Source organism: Thalassophryne amazonica, chromosome 18 (genome assembly GCF_902500255.1).
Source record: "Thalassophryne amazonica chromosome 18, fThaAma1.1, whole genome shotgun sequence".
In the NCBI taxonomy this organism is placed as follows: Eukaryota; Metazoa; Chordata; class Actinopteri; order Batrachoidiformes; family Batrachoididae; genus Thalassophryne; species Thalassophryne amazonica.
The window spans coordinates 57,298,425-57,318,131 of NC_047120.1; the positions used below are offsets into that span (position 1 = coordinate 57,298,425).

General features: G+C 41.3%; 1 protein-coding gene across 1 annotated transcript; it reads left to right on the forward strand.

Moving 5' to 3' along the window:
• The first annotated feature begins 1,672 nt into the window (after nt 1-1,672).
• mki67 (marker of proliferation Ki-67) lies at nt 1,673-18,808 on the forward strand. The gene is given in 19 exon segments (XM_034193499.1): nt 1,673-1,799; nt 3,406-3,508; nt 3,669-3,750; nt 4,113-4,228; nt 4,708-4,768; nt 4,874-4,949; nt 5,280-5,912; nt 6,032-6,258; nt 6,335-7,084; nt 7,087-7,495; nt 7,682-7,797; nt 9,233-9,410; nt 9,528-9,671; nt 9,886-11,633; nt 11,665-13,224; nt 14,568-14,613; nt 14,890-14,952; nt 16,175-16,810; nt 16,972-18,808. Coding segments are annotated over 18 exon segments (8,709 nt in total). The 5' UTR covers nt 1,673-1,799; nt 3,406-3,419; the 3' UTR covers nt 18,747-18,808.
• The last annotated feature ends 899 nt before the right edge of the window (nt 18,809-19,707 follow it).

The window sequence follows — 19,707 nt, forward strand, 5'->3', positions numbered from 1 at the left end:
CTGCAATATTAGGATTAATATTGAGTACAGCGACCATGGAGTGTGGGTATTGCAAATAAATGAAAATTCATTTCAACAATCATCAGGTTATTAAATTTATTTGGTTAAAATGTCATAGATTGGTTATTTATCATGATCCTGGTTTGCTGCTTGAAGTTGAACGGCTGAAGTGCTGATCAACAACTATCAATGCCAGTAGCAGACATGCCAACTTCTGGGGGAGAAATTCAGGGTCACTAACACTTCATCATTTAATGAGATGGTTAAAATATGAATGAAGAAAAAAAAAAAAAATCAAATTTCAGGGTCTGACTCGGGCAAACCGGGTCACTTGGCATGTATGCAGTAGCAGTGGCAATTCAATTGGCAATCAAACAATGGCCAAAAACAAGTCATTTACTTGATTTCACTGTGTTGTCAAAATAAGTCTTTCAGTAGAGGTGGGCGATACCGGGAATTTTGATATTGATCCGATACCAAGTAAATACAGGCCTAGTATCGCCGATATCGACACAGATACTTTTGCATATTTAAGCTTCATAGATCCAAAGGATCCAAAAGACCTAGGATAGAATTTTGCCAAACGTACGTGACAACAAAATACTTTATTATCACAATCAACATTTTTGTTTTAAAAAATATCACTCAACACAACTCAAAACAAAATCTCCTGAGGTAGAGAGCTGACAAACTACAATACAAGGGTGCGCTGCTCCGTGTTGTGTGACACAGCGCAGCACTGCTCTTACAGAGTGTAGACTTTGATGAATCTGCGTGTGCAGCAGTCAGTGCACGCGGGAGAGAAAAAAAGCTTGAGTATCGATCTTATACACGAGGATCGTTCAATATCAATACCAGCAATGGTATAGATATTATCGATATTAGGATCGATCCGCCCACCTCTATCTTTCAGACAAACCCTGGTGTTCAACCACGACAAGCTGACTTTACATCAACTTCGACATAGATTTTGATGGCAAACCATGAAAAAAGATGAATCATTTCAACACATCACTGTCAATTCAATGACAATGTCAAACTATGTCAGACTTGTCACAATGCCACAATTTGCTTTGGGTTTTGGGCATAAATTTGTCGACTTCATACAGAAAACATTTTTACGTGTGCTACAATGACTTCATAACTTCTTTAAACGTTATCAACCAAAATAATTCACATTCTTAACAAAAATTCCGTGAAATTTCAGATTTCTGATCGTTTTTCTGAGGGAGCGTGTAGAACTGCTGTGCGTTCAACCTGGACGGCTCAGCGCTCCAGGTCACGTGACCAAGCTACCTGTGACGTCTATGTTCACATTAATCTCCGCCCTCTGTCTGAGCCGGTGACGATAGCGAATCAGAACGCTTCGCGCGGAATTTCAAATATTTTTTAAACCGCCTTCCGCCTATAGCACCCCTTATTGCTCCGCCATCGGTAAAAACAAACTAGGTCTTCAGCTGCATCTTTATGACGCATTTGTTTGCAAAGAGGAAACCAGTAAAATACAATACGTCCTGACAGAAGACATTAAGGTTCTACATGTTCACTTGAAAACTGTGGTTGTGAGTTCATTTTGAATAATTTAAATAAGATGGCGGAGTGATTTTCAGGCTCCTGTGTGGAAGTGGTGATGCGGAAGCGCAGATTGTAGCGGCGCTATTTTACGTTAGCATTTTGGAATCCATTGTAAGGAAAGGACTGGTTTTATTTGTTAAGGTGATATTTCAGTAACTTATCATTTGTTGCAGTACAAATGACGTTCATGGATTGTCAGAAGTTGTTTCTGTGAAGTTTTTCAGGTAAGATAGCGGTGTTTTTATTTAGAGTTTCATTTTTAAGCGTTGTATTTTTAACGCTTCTTCACAGCCATGTGTGGTCGAGTTTAAACAGCTAACTTTGAAACGTGGGCGTTAACTAAATATGATGCGCTTGCACCCGTTAATTAATTACAGCTGCTTAAAGATGACCAAGGACATTTACGTTTATCGAGATTCTTGCACAAAAAAGTTCCGATTTTTTTCCGTCACGGTCGCTTCTTGTCCTTCGGAATTTCTACAGGTGGTTGTGTTCACATTACTGGTAGAAGTGACATGAATCTGTTTTTTTATTATTATTATTATTTTCAAATAAATCGCGTGAGGCTTTTGAAATTCTCAAATAAATAAAACTAGCAAAAATAAAATCCCACCCGACTATGACATCTTTGCTTTGGAGAAAATCCACATGGCAAAGTTTATTTTTATACACAGTAGCCTAGTTTTTTTTTTTTTTTTTTTACTTTTTAATGGACAAGGTTTTAGGCCTTAATCTAGCATCTTTTTGCACAGCCAATTTGAAACTCTAGAAAATTATTTGAGGTATGACAGATTTCTTTGGGTAAATATCTGGTATGTCTCTTCGTCGCGGGTTCTAATGGGAACAGACGACAGAAGATTTACTGTGAATGTAAATTTTTATGTGTCATTTATGGTGGGCCTTCTTGCCCTCACATCCCCTTATGTACTTTGAAACTGGTTTCATGTCTGTGTGCAGTGATGTCTTAGATGGTATATATATATATATATATATGTGTGTGTGTGTACACTATTTCTGATTTTTCTGATAGCTGAATTACTTGTACTCCATAATATATCCAAGTTTTGTGATGTGTTCTCTTGTGTTCAAAAAAATGCGTTTTGATATCCCCACACATTGGTGTGTGTGGTGTCTTGTAAATGTATATTTTAACTCTTGTATAAAAACAAGCTTTTCAAGATAGAGAGTAAATATTTTACACAGTCACATTGTTGTGGAGATGAGATGATGATGCTTCTCCGCTATCGTTCATATTTGAAGATTTAAAAAAGAAAATTGTTGCATCACCAAGATTATACATTAAAGCTGTCTGACCTCTGTACTACATGACAGACAAGTTCAGGTTATACTGCATGTTCAAACATCTCTGGATGTTGAAATCATCATGGCATCAATTACTGGTAATCACAATTGCAAAATAAGAATACATGGAGAATTCATTATAACCAATAATCTGATTGGATACATTCTTGTGCTTCACTATATGACAGTCGGCTGTTGCAAAAAAAATAAATCAAATTTAGATTTTGGTGACAATTGGAACACAGACTTTTGTACTGTGACTCCCATAAGCAGATAATTTTCTGTATTTGTACAAAAAAAGGTCAGCAGCAGAAAAGTGGTAGTGTAGATGGAGTGATATAAGATGGCAAATCGGTGCTGAAAGAAGGAACAAACACCCGTAGTGCCTACAATTCTTTCTTCAGATTTAGCGTAGTCAGTGAGGACAATCTGTGCCATATTTTCTGTTTTCTCCTCTTGAACCTGCATTGATGTTGACATGTTAGTACTTTAAAAACTCACCAAAGTTCGGCTTGATGTTGTTTCTAGGTAACGTTAAGAGAATGCCATTACATGGAAAAATTGTTGTGATTAAAAGGAGTGGTGTAGATGGAACAGAATTTCCTCTGACTGCATCATGCTTATTTGGAAGGTGAGATGGAAAAATGTAACTGTTTCAGAATAATATCTGTGCAATTTAAGCTGTATAATATAAGGGACTCTGAGTTCTGTCTGCACAGCATTTTGTTTAATGTTTTTAAAGTAGCATCACACTTAAATAAGTGTCTCCCTTTTTATTTCTGTGTTGACAGAAAACCTGACTGCGATATTCGCATTCAGATTCCCCAAGTCTCCAAAGAGCATTGCAGAATAGATTTGAATGAAAATAAAGAGGTAAGTGCACATATAAGAGTACCAGTCAAAAGGTTGACCACTACTGTATATAGACTGTAATGGCCACATGATTTTGAGCTATTGCTGTCATATATAAATTGAATTTATTCTTTTAAAGATGACCTTTAAAAAAACAAAACTGAAGCGTGTGAACTGTACATTGAATGTTTTAGGAATTTGTAATAGGCCTTCTATTCTTACACTCAGAAACAGAATTGTTGAAAACATTAAATTTTATAGTTACTTTCTGGATAAATTCATATTGTATGCGATTAAATGACTGTGACACATTTAAATAATTAATAATAATCTGACAGACTGTTGGGTGCTTAACTTTACTTTTATTATTTTTAATCTTCCAGATCATTCTGACGAATTTAAGCTCTGTGAATCTGACCCGTGTTAACGGAGAGGCTTTGCAGCAGTCTGAGCGTTTAAAACATGGAGATGTGATCACTATCGTTGACCGTTCTTTCAGGTGTGTTTTTGGAAGGCTTGTGCCATTAGTATGTAAGAAACATGACTAATACTAATGTCAGCGTTAATCTGATTAATTTTCTGTCAAGTTTTCATTCATATTTAATGCAGCTGTAGTAGGTGCTTACTGACAAAATATCAAAAATGGCAACAGCAGCAGCAATCAAAAGACCAGTGTTGCTATTTAACCACATAGTAAATGTAGATGATATACATGTGCCTTTCTCCAATTAGAGCAGGTAGCTTAGGATAAGGAGTTGAGCTACCAATATGTAGGTCTGGCTTTGATTAACAGCTGTGTCCTTGGAGAATACACTTCACCCGCATTGTCTTAGTACCCCCAGCTATAAATGGGTACCGCCCTTGGCTGGAAAGTCAGTGTGGGGCATCATTGTAAAGCACGTTGAACTTCTAGATGGGAAAGTGAAATAAAAATGCAGTCCTTCTTTTCACATTCATGTTATTTGTGTGTTCTTTCAGGTTTGAGTACCCACCAGTGCCCACGCCAAAGAAGAGGACGTCCATAGGAAGAAGTAAAAAGGTAATTTGCTCATTCACCTTTAATAATCACTTTTATCAGCAAATCAAACAATCTGAGATTGTGCACTCCATATGAATTAGTTTTTATAAAACTGTTTGTGTCTAGATTCTGCAAGATCAGCATGCTGCACATACAGCTACAGTTGAGTCAGGTGAGAAGAGGACATCCGAAGTGGCCGCAGGTGATGACGTATGGGTGAATTGACAGTTTGTGAATGATGCCTACAAAATTGGATTTATTGGTTTTGTTTAATTTATTTTTTCCTTGGTTTACAAATGGAGGCAAATTAGCAAAATGAAGAGTCTGTACACAGCAGTGAATTTGAGGAGACCTCTCATCCAGTACACCCTATGAAACTGATGATTTTAAATGGTCATTGCCAGTAGTTTGGTCTATAAAACAGTGCATAAATAAAAAGTTGGTCAGTCCCTCTCTACTAGCTGATTTTGTTGTTGTGTTTTCAGATCTTTAGGCTTATGTTCATAGTTTATTTTCCTGTGTGTGTTTTTAGACCATCATCTCAAAGATGGAACCAATAATGATAACATCCAGCGATCTCTGGAGAAAAGTGCAGAGGTGGAATCCATAGAGGATGGTAGTCTGCTTCAAAGCAGCAACAATTCCCCCTTCAGTGATCTGTATCAAATGATCAGAACCTCTCTGGGTGCCAAACCTCAAAAATCTCCAGCTGGACTGTTTCAGATGCCTGCTTCCATGTTTTACAGTTCAAAGCTTGGATCAGTCAAAAAGGCAGAAAGAAAGTCTCTCTCTTCCACAGAAGTAAAAAATACACCCAGGAACAAAGTCTGTCCTGGAGCGATTTCAAACGAGGTTAATGCTAATGAGACGCCAAAGTCCATTAAGCTGAGGAGATCCAATGAGGTTCCTGCTTCTCAGGTGATCAAAGACCAATCTGAAACGCAACAGGTTGCAAAACCTGAAGCTGTTCCATGCCAGGAGAGTCACAAGAACGTTTCTAGTGGAACACCAGGGTCACCGTTGAGGAAGAGACGGAGGAGCAGCAGAGAGGCAGTGTCGGTCACACCTGGAATAAGCGGGGAAGAAGTGGTGTCTGCTCCCAAGACTGAGCCTATTACAAACGCATCCCTAAAGGACACAGAAAAGGAACAAGACCAGAATGGAGGTAAGACAACATTTTTTTTTAGCTGTGTCAAAAATGGTGACTAGATACCGGCTGAATCACATTAGTTTTCACAACTAGACAGATTTATATTGATTTACACTTTTCAATTCATTGTTTAGTGAAAGAGTTGACCGCAAAATGCCAAAGTGGACCTCTTGCACCTGAGATGCAAACTCCCCAGGAGAGGAAACGTGTTTCATTCGGACGTTACCTAAGCCCAGAGTTATTTGACAAACGCCTTCCTCCCAGCTCTCCGTTAAGAAAGGGGGCTGCTCCACGAAGGAGCTTACCCGTCTCTAAACCCAGGCGATCACTCCTTAAAGCGTCAGTTATTGGCTTGGATGAGGCAAGTTTTAACTTGTGAAGTTATTGCACGACTTTATTCTTATGCATCATATTAATCTCAAATTTGATTTTCATAGGCGTTTAAAGAAGAGGATCCTGCATCTGATAGCCCAAATGTGCACCAGACCGCCAAAATGTGCTCGCCTTTGGCTACAAAATCACCAAAAATGCGGAATGTTTCTCCAAAGACACCAAGAACTATGTTCACTTCTCCCAAGACTCCATCAGCTGGAAAGAGGTCTTCATTCTCTAGTTCCACTTCCCTGAACATGCTGTCACTGGGAGAGAAATCACCAAAATCTCAACCCACTTCTCCCAAGATTCCATCACCTGAAACAAAGTCTGCAAAATCGAAGACTCGTTCTCCCAAGACACCACCTAAAACTGTGTCACCAAAATCTCGTCCCACTTCTCCCAAGACTCCATCACCTGAAACAAAGTCTGCAAAATCGAAGACTGGTTCTCACAAATCTCGGCCCACTTCTCCCAAGACTCCATCACCTGTAACAAAGTCTGCTAAATCGAGGAATTGTTCTCCCAAGACTCTAGCTAAAACTGTGTCACCAAAATCTCGTCCCACTTCTCCCAAGACTCCATCACCTGTAACAAAGTCTGCTAAATCGAGGAATTGTTCTCCCAAGAGTCCACCTAAAACTGGGTTGCCAAAATCACGGTCCACTACTCCCAAGATTCCATCGGCTGGGAAGTGTTCTTCATACTGTGGTTCCACTTCTCTTAACACACCCTCATCTGGAAAGAAATTGCCAAAATCTCGGTCCGCTTCTCCTAAACTCCATCACCTGAAACTGAGTCAGCAAAATCGAGGTCTAGTTCTCCCAGGCGAACATCTACAAGGCAAAAATCTCCTAAATACAAATTGGAGACACCTGAAGGCAGTGAACCACTTAAATTTACAGCATCAGCACATCCTCAGCCAGTTAATGAGAAAACTCCCACAAGAAGGAGAAGGTCATCATTGGTGGTGCCATCACTTAAAACTCCTTTGCACTCAGAAGTCCAGACCTCCATAGTGCAGGGGCGTTTCTCTGTTTCACGGATTAACACCCCATCACCAGTAGCCGAAGACACTGTCGCCAACTCTGCAAGTTTAACAACTGTAACCCCGAAAGTACCACTGATGAGGAAAAGCATGAAGAGAAGCTCACGGAAGAGCAGTGTGGCAAGCAGTGCTGTAAAAATCATGCGCCAAAGTAGCATCTCGAGGGGATCAATGAAAGGTATGGAGGACTTGTTATTTTTCTGTCTCCACAAAAATATATTCAGTACAATTGATAACTTTAAATTGGTGTTTGACTCGATTAATTCTTAATCCCACTGTGCACTTGTGTTTTTGCAGAATGCAGAGATCAGATTTCACACTGTTCCATCTGTCTGTCAATTAATTTCCTTTTTTCCCCTCTTAGCGATGAATTCCTGGGCAAACATAGTAAAATTTGGGAAAACCAAGTTACAACCTCCTGTCCAAGCTCCAAAAAAGGTCATCAAGCAGGCTAAGAAGAAGCCTGCAGCCAGACCTCAGGTAAAGATAAAGACCAACTTTATTTATCCCAAAGCAAATTATTTTTGCCAGAGTACAGAAAATGTAAACAGTAAACAGTGGTTAGTTAAATACACAATTACAGAAAGTGTTAGTATTAAATAGAAATCAATCAACTTTTTTTTTTTTCCTCAACAATAAGTACAAATTTATGAGATGATTGGAAGATATGTATTCATCCATCAGAAGAGGGTGGGGATTATACAGTCTGATTGCCACAGGTAGGAAAGACCTCCTGTGGCATTCTGTGGTGCACCTCAGTGGTCTCAGTCTATGACTGAAGGTGCTCTGACAGGACATCAGTGGGTGGGAGGTGTTGTCCGGGATGCTGAGCAGCTTCCTCAGCATCCTCCTCTGACACGTCCACCACAGACTCCAGCTCAACCCCCAGGACAGAGCCAGCTCTCCTAATGAGCTTGTTGAGTCTGTTCATGTTGGCTGCCTTCAGCCTGCTGCCCTAGCACACTACAGCGTACAAGATCACGCTGGAGACCACCGAGTGATAAAGCATCTTTTTTTTTTTTTTTTTGTCAAAATTCTACACACAATACCCCATGGCAAAAGCTATGAATAGTTATGTACATGTGATTTCTTTCTTTTTTTATTTTTAATAAATTTGCAAAATAAACAAAAACCAACAACTTTTTTTTCAGATTGTAATTATGGGGTGTTGTGAGTAGAATTCTTAGGTGGAAAAAAATCTATTTGCTTGTTTTGAAATAAGGCTGTAACACAACAAAATGTGGAAAAAGTGAAGTGCTGTGAATACTTTCTGAATGCACGGTATCCTGTGCCGGTGGCCACTGCTACAGGCAAGAGAATTCTTTACTTATTTAAGTATATTTGTTACGCAGTTTAGATTGATCTGGTGCATCTGAGTTCACATTTTAAGTTTGTCTTTATTATTTGAACTTATAATTTGTTACAACATGATAGAATGTGTTGGTTTTAGGTTTTATTAAACTGGAGAGGTTGGACTCATTTATCTTTTTCTGTTTATTCACTGTAGTTTACATGGTACATGTGTAGTTTTTTTCAAAAAGCTCTGAATAAGTTTACGTTTGGGCCACCAAAAATGTACTTTGGCTACCAACCAATTTTAGGGATATGGTGGCATGTACAGTAGTGTTAGTGCTTACAAATAGAAGCATCTATAATCCCTCGGATAGCATGAGCCAACTTTTGTTGCATTGCCATTACATAATTACCACCACACAGACACATGATAAAATCTGAGTAAAATAAGTCATATACACTTTTCTTTTACCCAAACAACCCCAACCCAGTGAAATCTAAGATGCTTCAGCTGCATGGTGTTTTGTCAGTGTCTTGACAAACTGGAGAATTATGTGTGTGATATTCACGTGTAAAATAGACTTGCAGTTAAAGGTTTGTTTTATTGTTTTTTTTCTCTTAGACTCCTGCCAGAAAATTCAAAGACTGTGTTAGCACTGGGCATGCAGCTTCACCTGCCACTATTGTTGTGGGCAGAGCTCACAAACAGAAGGTTGTAAACTCAACTGGTGCTCCTCTAAGAGTGATCAGTAGTACATTAGTACAGAAAAAGAACGTGAGCATGGATGAAGATTTGACAGGTAATTACCCTTTAGCAATAGTGTTTTGTTTAAAAATAAATGTATAGTATTTGGCCTGCATTGTACTGGGGCTTTGTTTTTTTGTTTTTATATATATATATATATATATACCTGCAGGCCTTGCCGAAATGTTTAAAACCCCCATAAATAAGCAGACAAGGAACTCAAGCATCAATGACGCCAGTCCGAGCAAAACACCTCAGGGAAATCTGGTGTCCTCTACAGTAGAGCCATCACTTTTGAACACACCAGAGGAGCCAGGTAAAGTGTTTGTACTGAAAGAATGAACTCATCTGCTTGTATTGCTATGACGTGTGTGTGTGTGTGTGTGTGTGTGTGTGTGTGTGTGTGTGTGTGTGTGTGTGTGTGTGTGTGTGTGTGTGTGTGTGTGTGTGTGTGTGTGTGTGTGTGTGTGTGTGTGTGTGTGAAAACATACTTCCTGTTGAACTGCAAGGAAACATGACTTGTCTTACAGGTGAAATGGTCGTGTCTCCACTAAGTGTCGCATCTGCTGTGAAAAGTAGAATTTACAACAGTGAGGCAGTGCATCGTCTCCTGCTTGGAGATCAAGGATCCAGCTCAGGCACTGATGCCTTGGAGAGTCCCAGTAAAGAGCAGGACACAGATCTGATGCCAGATTCTGTAACAACTCCCAAACAGAAGTTAGAATTACAACAGTGTTTGACTGGGGTTAAATGCATCATGAAGACTCCAAAGCAAATGGCTGAACCAGTAGAGGACATCAGAGGGAAGCTTCTCGTAACTCCTAGCCTGAAGCCTGAACAGCCAGAGTGCTTCACTGGAGTCAAGAGGATGATGAAGACCCCTGAACTGAAGCCTGAAGAGCCAGAATGTCTCACTGGAGTCAAGAAGATGATACAGGCCCCTAAACAGATGCCTGAACAGTCAGAATGTCTCACTGGAGTCAAGAAGATGATGAAGACGCCTGAACAGTCAGAATGTCTCACTGGAGTCAAGAAGATGATACAGACGCCTGAACAGACAGAATGTCTCACTGGTGCCAAGAAGATGATACAGACGCCTGAACAGATGCCTGAACAGTCAGAATGTCTCACTGGTGCCAAGAAGATGATACAGACGCCTGAACAGATGCCTGAACAGTCAGAATGTCTCACTGGTGCCAAGAAGATGATACAGACGCCTGAACAGATGCCTGAACAGTCAGAATGTCTCACTGGAGTCAAGAAGATGATGAAGACGCCTGAACAGTCAGAATGTCTCACTGGAGTCAAGAAGATGATGAAGACGCCTGAACAGTCAGAATGTCTCACTGGAGTCAAGAAGATGATGAAGACGCCTGAACAGTCAGAATGTCTCACTGGAGTCAAGAAGATGATACAGACGCCTGAACAGTCAGAATGTCTCACTGGAGTCAAGAAGATGATGAAGACGCCTGAACAGCCAGAATGTCTCACTGGTGCCAAGAAGATGATGCAGACCCCTAAACAGACGCCTGAACAGCCAGAATGTCTCACTGGTGCCAAGAAGATGATGCAGACCCCTAAACAGACGCCTGAACAGCCAGAATGTCTCACTGGTGCCAAGAAGATGATGCAGACCCCTAAACAGACGCCTGAACAGTCAGAATGTCTCACTGGTGCCAAGAAGATGATGCAGACCCCTAAACAGACGCCTGAACAGTCAGAATGTCTCACTGGTGTCAAGAAGATGATGCAGACCCCTAAACAGACGCCTGAACAGTCAGAATGTCTCACTGGTGTCAAGAAGATGATGCAGACCCCTAAACAGACGCCTGAACAGTCAGAATGTCTCACTGGTGTCAAGAAGATGATGCAGACCCCTAAACAGACGCCTGAACAGTCAGAATGTCTCACTGGTGTCAAGAAGATGATGCAGACCCCTAAACAGCCAGAATGTCTCACTGGTGCCAAGAAGATGATGCAGACCCCTAAACAGATGCCTGAACAGCCAGAATGTCTCAATGGAGTCAAGAAGATGATGCAGACCCCTAAACAGACGCCTGAACAGTCAGAATGTCTCACTGGAGTCAAGAAGATGATGAAGACGCCTGAACAGCCAGAATGTCTCACTGGTGCCAAGAAGATGATGCAGACCCCTAAACAGACGCCTGAACAGCCAGAATGTCTCACTGGTGCCAAGAAGATGATGCAGACCCCTAAACAGACGCCTGAACAGCCAGAATGTCTCACTGGTGCCAAGAAGATGATGCAGACCCCTAAACAGACGCCCTGAACAGTCAGAATGTCTCACTGGTGCCAAGAAGATGATGCAGACCCCTAAACAGACGCCTGAACAGTCAGAATGTCTCACTGGTGTCAAGAAGATGATGCAGACCCCTAAACAGACGCCTGAACAGTCAGAATGTCTCACTGGTGTCAAGAAGATGATGCAGACCCCTAAACAGCCAGAATGTCTCACTGGTGCCAAGAAGATGATGCAGACCCCTAAACAGATGCCTGAACAGCCAGAATGTCTCAATGGAGTCAAGAAGATGATGAAGACCCCTAAACAGACGCCTGAACAGTCAGAATGTCTCACTGGTGTCAAGAAGATGATGCAGACCCCTAAACAGACGCCTGAACAGTCAGAATGTCTCACTGGTGTCAAGAAGATGATACAGACGCCTGAACAGTCAGAATGTCTCACTGGTGTCAAGAAGATGATACAGACGCCTGAACAGTCAGAATGTCTCACTGGTGTCAAGAAGATGATACAGACGCCTGAACAGTCAGAATGTCTCACTGGTGCCAAGAAGATGATACAGACGCCTGAACAGCCAGAATGTCTCACTGGTGCCAAGAAGATGATGCAGACCCCTAAACAGACGCCTGAACAGCCAGAATGTCTCACTGGTGCCAAGAAGATGATGCAGACCCCTAAACAGATGCCTGAACAGCCAGAATGTCTCACTGGTGCCAAGAAGATGATGCAGACCCCTAAACAGATGCCTGAACAGTCAGAATGTCTCACTGGTGCCAAGAAGATGATGAAGACGCCTGAACAGCCAGAATGTCTCACTGGTGCCAAGAAGATGATGCAGACGCCTGAACAGCCAGAATGTCTCACTGGTGCCAAGAAGATGATGCAGACCCCTAAACAGATGCCTGAACAGTCAGAATGTCTCACTGGAGTCAAGAAGATGATGAAGACGCCTGAACAGCCAGAATGTCTCACTGGTGCCAAGAAGATGATGCAGACCCCTAAACAGATGCCTGAACAGCCAGAATGTCTCACTGGTGCGAAGATGATGATGAAGACGCCTGAACAGCCAGAATGTCTCACTGGAGTCAAGAAGATGATGCAGACCCCTAAAGGAAAGGCAGAACCAGTAGAGGACATCAGGGGGAAACTTCTCATAACTCCCAAACTGAAGCTTGAACAGCCTGAATGTCTTACTGGAGTCAAGAGGATGATGAAGACCCCTAAAGGAAAGGCAGAACCAGTAGAGGACATCAGGGGGAAGCTTCTCATAACTCCCAAACTGAAGCCTGAACAACCAGAATGTCTCACTGGAGTGAAAAGAATTTTTACCACACCTAAACAGCGAGTAGAACCCCTTGAGGACCTACGGGGAAAAATTCTGAAAACTCCGAAGGAGAAAAGTGCCCCTGTTGATGACTTCATTGGTGTCAAGAGGCTGATGAAAACTCCCAAAGAAAAGGGTGAACCTGTTGTGGACAACTTCGGCATCAAGAGGCTGATGAAGTCACCAAGGCTCAGGGGTGTTGCTCCAGCGGAAGATTTTGAAGGCCTTCAAGAGCTCATGGAGGAGCCACTGGTGAACCCCTCAGAGCAGATGGACAGAAATGAGGTAATATTGGATGTACTTTTAGCCTTTTTTATTTTATTTTATTCTTAGTTATATTTAAATTCCAGGAATTGCAATGATATATGTACATATACACACAAACCTGCAAAAGAGCTGAAACTCTGCAAAATGTTTCTCATCGTGTGTTTTTCAATCTTTTTTTTTTAAGTTGCGCATAAGTGGGCAGCAAAGTAAGAATTTCATTGCACAGGGAAACAGGTTTCTTTACTGTGTATATGACAATAAAAGCTTTGAATCTGTGAGCTTTCATGGAGCTACGCCTACAAGTAAGCGTTTAAAATCCTCCCTTATAAAGAGTTGTTGATGTGCAGTTTCACAGAAAAATAATCAGTACTATTGCTCAGTGGAACAGGTGTTCATATTGTAGAGCAGGTGTCATCTGTAGTTATGGTCAACACAACAAATCTGAACATTATGAATTATTTAATTTACTTACACCTAGCCTAAAAGTGTACCACCTTTGGGTTTTTTGAGATTTATGTCATTAAAAAATATTTTGCACCACAGTGATTTTATTTATTAGGCTTTAAACAGTGGATTCATAACATGATTTTGCCAGTCTGATCAAAATTTGCATTACCTGGGGAAAAAAAAAATCGATAGATCCCCTGAAGGGAAAAATTTCAGAAGGCGGCCTTGAGCTACTTATGGTAGCGACCCATACAGTTTGATAGTAGGGTTATGGATCATGTGGGGGCTTCCTCGAACTTGTGCGTGGGATGCTGGGAAGCACATGGCGACAGCCAATTAGAGATGTACGGTGACGTGCGCTGGTTGCTCTTGAATAAAATAATCCAGCATTGTGGAAAATGCATTGGAACTGCTGATTTCTGCATAAATCTAATATGCGTTTCTCATATTTTGTAAAAGTTAGTGAGAAATAAACACTTCTGAATCTAAAAACGCTGTTTTGAAACCAGATAACACGTCTGAAATGATTGACAAGATAACTTACGGGTGTTAGTGTGTATGCCCCTTGTACATGCATCATGTGAGGTCAAGGTAACTTACAGTAGTTTCAAAAGCTCATGCATGTACACGTACACTTCTCCTGTCGATGGCATTAAAAGGAAAATAAAATATTCGCTATGGAATTTGTCCCAGGTCAGTATGTTCTCTTCATTAAAATGAGCTGTAATGTTGCAACACGTTTCAAAAACAAACACATTATAATGCTTGGATTTCAGCAGAAACTACATTTTGTCACTTAAAGGCCGTACAGCTTTAATGTTTAACCAGGGTGGCAGCACAAGACACTTTGAATTATGGGATGTGGTTTTCAAGTGACTGATATTTTGCTTTATTATTTTTCTTTATTTTGACAGGTCAGGGATCTAACATCTCAAGATGAAGGATCAGACACTGCAAAAGGTTAGTTGGATTTTTTATCATTTTACAGGGGAGAATTTTATTTTGCTTGAGGAAAACAGTTTTATTTTTGTATAATAAAAATAGTCGTGCATTGTGCACACAACCTCCCTAAAACTGTTTGTCTCAGCATGGGTATGTCATTGTTATTACATTTGTTTTAAATAGTTTCCAGTGGAGATATTAAATGACTTTGGACATTAATGTGTAAGCTGCATTACAGTAACAATTGAAAAGTGTTCCACCTTTACCTGTTAACAGAATTTAATGTTCCCTCAGTGCTCTCTGAAGATCAGCCTTCACAAATCACAGATAATGGTAGACAAGTTGAAGTGAAAAAAGGTAAATGTGTGGCCTTTTTAAATTTCATTGATTGAAAGGAGGGCAGCACGGTGGCTTAGTGGTTAGCATTGTTGCCTCTCATGGGATCAGTTCCCACACGTGGAGTTTGCGTGGGTTCCCTCCGGGTGCTCCGGCTTCTTTTCTTTTTCTTTTATTGTTTGTTTGATGAGGACAATCCACATTAATGAAGAATTTGTACATTTTCATGACATAGTGTAAATATGCCAGATTTAGCTAAAAGTTACTTTCCATCTGTAGTCCTCAGACACACAGCAATTACATTAAATTATGTACAATATATCTCACCTGTGTTGACAGGTTTGATTGTTTTTGAGCCATTTTCAAGCTCATTTTTAAAAAGCACTCGGGGTGGAACTGTCTCGTATAGTTGTTGGAAGGCTCTTCCAGTTTGTACAACCCTTCACAGAAATTATGTTTTGTCCTGTGGCATTTTGTCTGAAATGCACCTCACAGTCCCCCCTAGAAGCAAACCTAGTCCTGAGGTTACGATCTCTATTGTCTAATAAATTCCTCCAGAGGAGGAGACGCTAGGCCATGAAGAGTTTTATAAATCAGACAAGCACGCTTAAAAGTTATAAAATTGTTGAAACTTAGAAGATGGTATTTCCCTAGAATTTCACAGTAATCCTCCCACATCCAAAGATATGGAGGTTAGGTGGACTAGAAACTTTAAATTGTACGTAGGTGTGCATGTGGGTGTAAATGTGTTTGTTGGTCTATATGTGACCCCGTGAAAGACTGGTGTCCTGTCCAGGGTGTACCCCGCCTCACGCCCTATGACGCCCCCTTCCCCCCTTAATTGGAAGAAGCAATTGAAGATGAGTGAGTGTTTGAAAGGAATAATTTTACACAAATGTTGTGTTTTGAAAGATGTTTTCAGTATTGGCAGTTGCAGAGTTTGAGAATGTCCAAACCTTTTAGATCATAGAAGGTGATTTAATCAACAAACATTTTAAAATGCTGTCTCCCCATAATGGAAATGAGTATATGTGTTTTGACAGAGTAATAAGTCAAATAAACTTATTATACTGTTACCCAAAATAATTTGTCAAAGTGAAATGAAGAATATATAAGTATGCACATCTGTGTCTGAGGTATGCCAATAGGTCCTTCGACTCTTAAAAGTCTTAAATCTAGTTATCTTTTATTTAGGATGTAAGACTAAAGGTAACTCACAAGCTTCTCTTTGCTTGTGCCTCAGATGAGACAGATTCATCCGGAGTGGTGGAAGTCACCCCCCAGGAACTTGAAGAGCTCAATCCGCTTGATGCAGAGATGAAGATGGTTTGCAGTGACTCTGGCAGTCAGGGGAAGTCTGTTCGAGGCAGACGCCCAAAAACTGTACAGTCTGAACCAGTTGAAGAGATGGTTGCACAACATTTTGAAGACACAGTGACTGCTGCACCAGCACGGGGAAGAAGAGGAAGGAAAGCTACAGTTGCTCCACAGCCAGCTGTTCAACAGCCCACACGAGGCAGAAACCCAAAATCTACTGAACATCATGATGTTCAACTCACAGCTGAGCCGGAACCTGCTGAAGTTACTCCGAAGCCCACCAGAGGGAGAAAAGCCAGAAAAGCTGCTGATGAGCAAACTAAACCAATGCAAGAGGTTACAGCTGACGCTGAACACGTGCCTCAAGCTGTGAGTGACCAGACTCCCCCAGATGATGTTCATGACAAATTAAACGATGACGCACCACCTGCTCTGAAGGAAGTTGTCACGAAGCCGAGGCGAGGAAGAAAACCCAAACAAACATCTGTTGAAAAGAAAGTTCAGCTGTCTCTCAGGCCGTCAGATACCATGGATGAAGTGACCCGCCTCGACAAAGACAAAGGTATGACACTACCCCACTTATATTTTTGACTTAGTTGGTACGAAAGTAAGATGGGTGAAAGAAGACAACTTGGCAAAAATGTACCCCCACCCCCAAACTTTATTTTGCTGGTAAATAGCCAAACATTCTAAATGCAAAGATTTTCTTTTTTGTTTCTGCAGAGACTAATGAAGCCTGTGACCAACCGGAAGTGTCGCCCAGTGGAAACGATGAGGATAAATCCGATGTCACGGAAACTGTTTCTCCTGCAACTGTAAATGAGAATCTACCCAAAAAGGAAACAACTTGCAAAATTGTGGAAGTGGACACGGGCAGCTGTAATCCTGACACTGGCAAGAAATCCGTTCGAGGCCGAAAGCCAACTGTGGCAGCATCGAAAGCACTTGTTGACAAACAGGAGGTAGCAGAAACTTTTGACAAACCTGCTGCTCCAGTCATTAAAAGAAGAGGGAGGAAACCTGTAGGTGCTGCAGTACCTTCTGTGCGACAGACCACAAGAAAGAACAAAAACACAAAGTCAGAAACAAGTGAGGAACAAGAGGAGAGCATAGCTGCTGAAGCTGCTTTTGAGCCAAAAGTAAGCGTAAAAAATACTGCAGCAACTTCTGATGATCAGCCTCAGTTGGGATCAGACGTGGCTGCTGAAGTAGCTATGCAGAATAATTCCTCTGTAGACTTAATTCAAGAAGAACATGACTCTGCTGCACTGGAAGAAGTAGTGTTAAAGCCCAGAAGAGGGAGGAAATCTAAAAAAGCTTCTCTTGAATCTGCACAGGCGGTGCCAGAAAAACATCAAAGTGTCGTTGAGCAACATGTAGCTGATAGTGAAACTCAAGAGCCCATTGCCATTATCGGAAAACAGCAAGTTAGGAGAGGGCGAAAGATGAACCAGGCTTCAGTGGCAACAGACACTTTGGAGAATAAGCAGCAGCCTCAACCTCCAGCAAGGGCAAAGAGAGGAAGAAGTACCAAACAGGAAGCAGAACAGCTAGACGATGGTGGTGAAGGTCCTTCAGGTGAGGAGGCCACAGCAGATATCGCTGAAAAACCCAGAAGAGCAGGCCGAAAAGCAAAAGACTCCACTGAGGTCCAGGATGAGCCTGTGGTCAACCCCACAGAGAAGCCCACACGAGGTAGGAGAGGAAAAGCAAAAACAGCCGAACAGGTTCAGACAATTGCCAAACTACCTGAAGATATGGTTGTCCAGGAGGGTGAAGAAAACAAAAATGCTGATTCTGCCAATACAATGGCTCTTAAACTGCCAGATACTTCTGTCATCAAATCCAGAAGGGGGTTGAAAACATCAGCCAAGAACGAGGTTTTGCAAACTATTCCACTTAGGAGAGGTCGTCGAGGTTCAACCAGCGCCACAGAGGACGGTCATGCAAAACCTGAGGCTCCTGTTTCAGTTGAGCATGCTACAAAGAGGAGGCGTGCAGCGGCAACACCCGCTGAAGATTCTGAAGAGAGCAGCTCTATGGCTGTGGCTAAGGCAGACAAAGATTGTTCTGGAATGAAAGATGTTGAGGCAAAAATGTCCAAAAAATGTGTGTCGTGGAAGTTACACACTGAAGTTTTTGAGTTTTCAAACCCAACTCCTGTAAAGGCAACTCGAGGCAAGAGGTGTAAACCTGAAGACCAAGATGATGACACGTCGACATCAAAACGAGTTCCTGCTAAACGGGGTCGGAGCGCAAAATCCACATTGCCGTCTGCCGGTGAAATTCCCAAGAGTGATCACAAGCCTCTGTTAAATCAAACCGATGAGTGTCAGTCCAGCAAGCGAGCCAGGCGAGGGCCAAGGGTCACCGAGATGACCGCTGAAGAAGTCGCGCCCACAAACAAGCGCAGGGTGAATCCTAAGAAAGGCGCTGCTGCCGAGGCTGTTAAAGCTGAGACTCAACCAACAAGACGAGGAAGATCGGCAAAGAAATAAGTCTGTACAGTTACTTTTTTTTCCACAAAATGTTTTGTTTGTTTTTAAAAGTAGTTTTAGGTGAAAAATTAAGCAATGCGTTATTGAATTGTGCATGCTATACTGTTATAAAAAATTTAATTTTGTAAGGAGTTTTGCATTATTCTTAATGTGTTTTTTTCATATATATAAGGGGAAAGCTTGCTCATTAAATTTTTTTGAAGGAAAGCAGTGTTTTTATTTATTGATTGATTGATTTATTGTTTTGTCTGTCTTAGTCCTGGTGTTTCCTGTCTTACTGTAGGTTTTTGAGACTTGGATTTTTGCTAGCAATCTAAGGTGATGACTGGATGATTTGGTAACGGGTCTCTTTGTAGGATCCTTGGGTATTGCTGGAATGGCTTTGTCAAACAATTTACTCAGTCACTTGTATTGTGAGGAATGTCAGCAATAACATTTTGACCATGTGGGATATTTCTCTAAGCATGGCCCAGCACATAGGTGGCTTAGTGTTTAGAAAGCTAAAGCTGGATGCCTACATCTCACTCAGCTGCAGTAGACGGATGGTTACTTTCAAGAAGTGGCTATGGATTAGCCGAACACCTTGGTAGGTGCCATCTAGGTTCCAAGGCACACACTCCCTGACCCGTTGCTAGTACTGCTACATATTGGAGACCAGGTGATAGTTGGACTAATACAACCCCTGGCAATAATTATGGAATCACCAGCCTCGGAGGATGTTCATTCAGTTATTTAATTTTGTAGAAAAAAAGCAGATCACAGACATGACACAAAACTAAAGTCATTTCAAATGGCAACTTTCTGGCTTTAAGAAACACTATAAGAAATCAAAAATAATTGTGGCAGTCAGTAATACACTCAACAAAAATATAAATGCAACACTTGGATTTGCTCCCATTTTGTATGAGATGAACTCAAAGATCTAAAACCTTTTCCACATACACAATATCACCATTTCCCT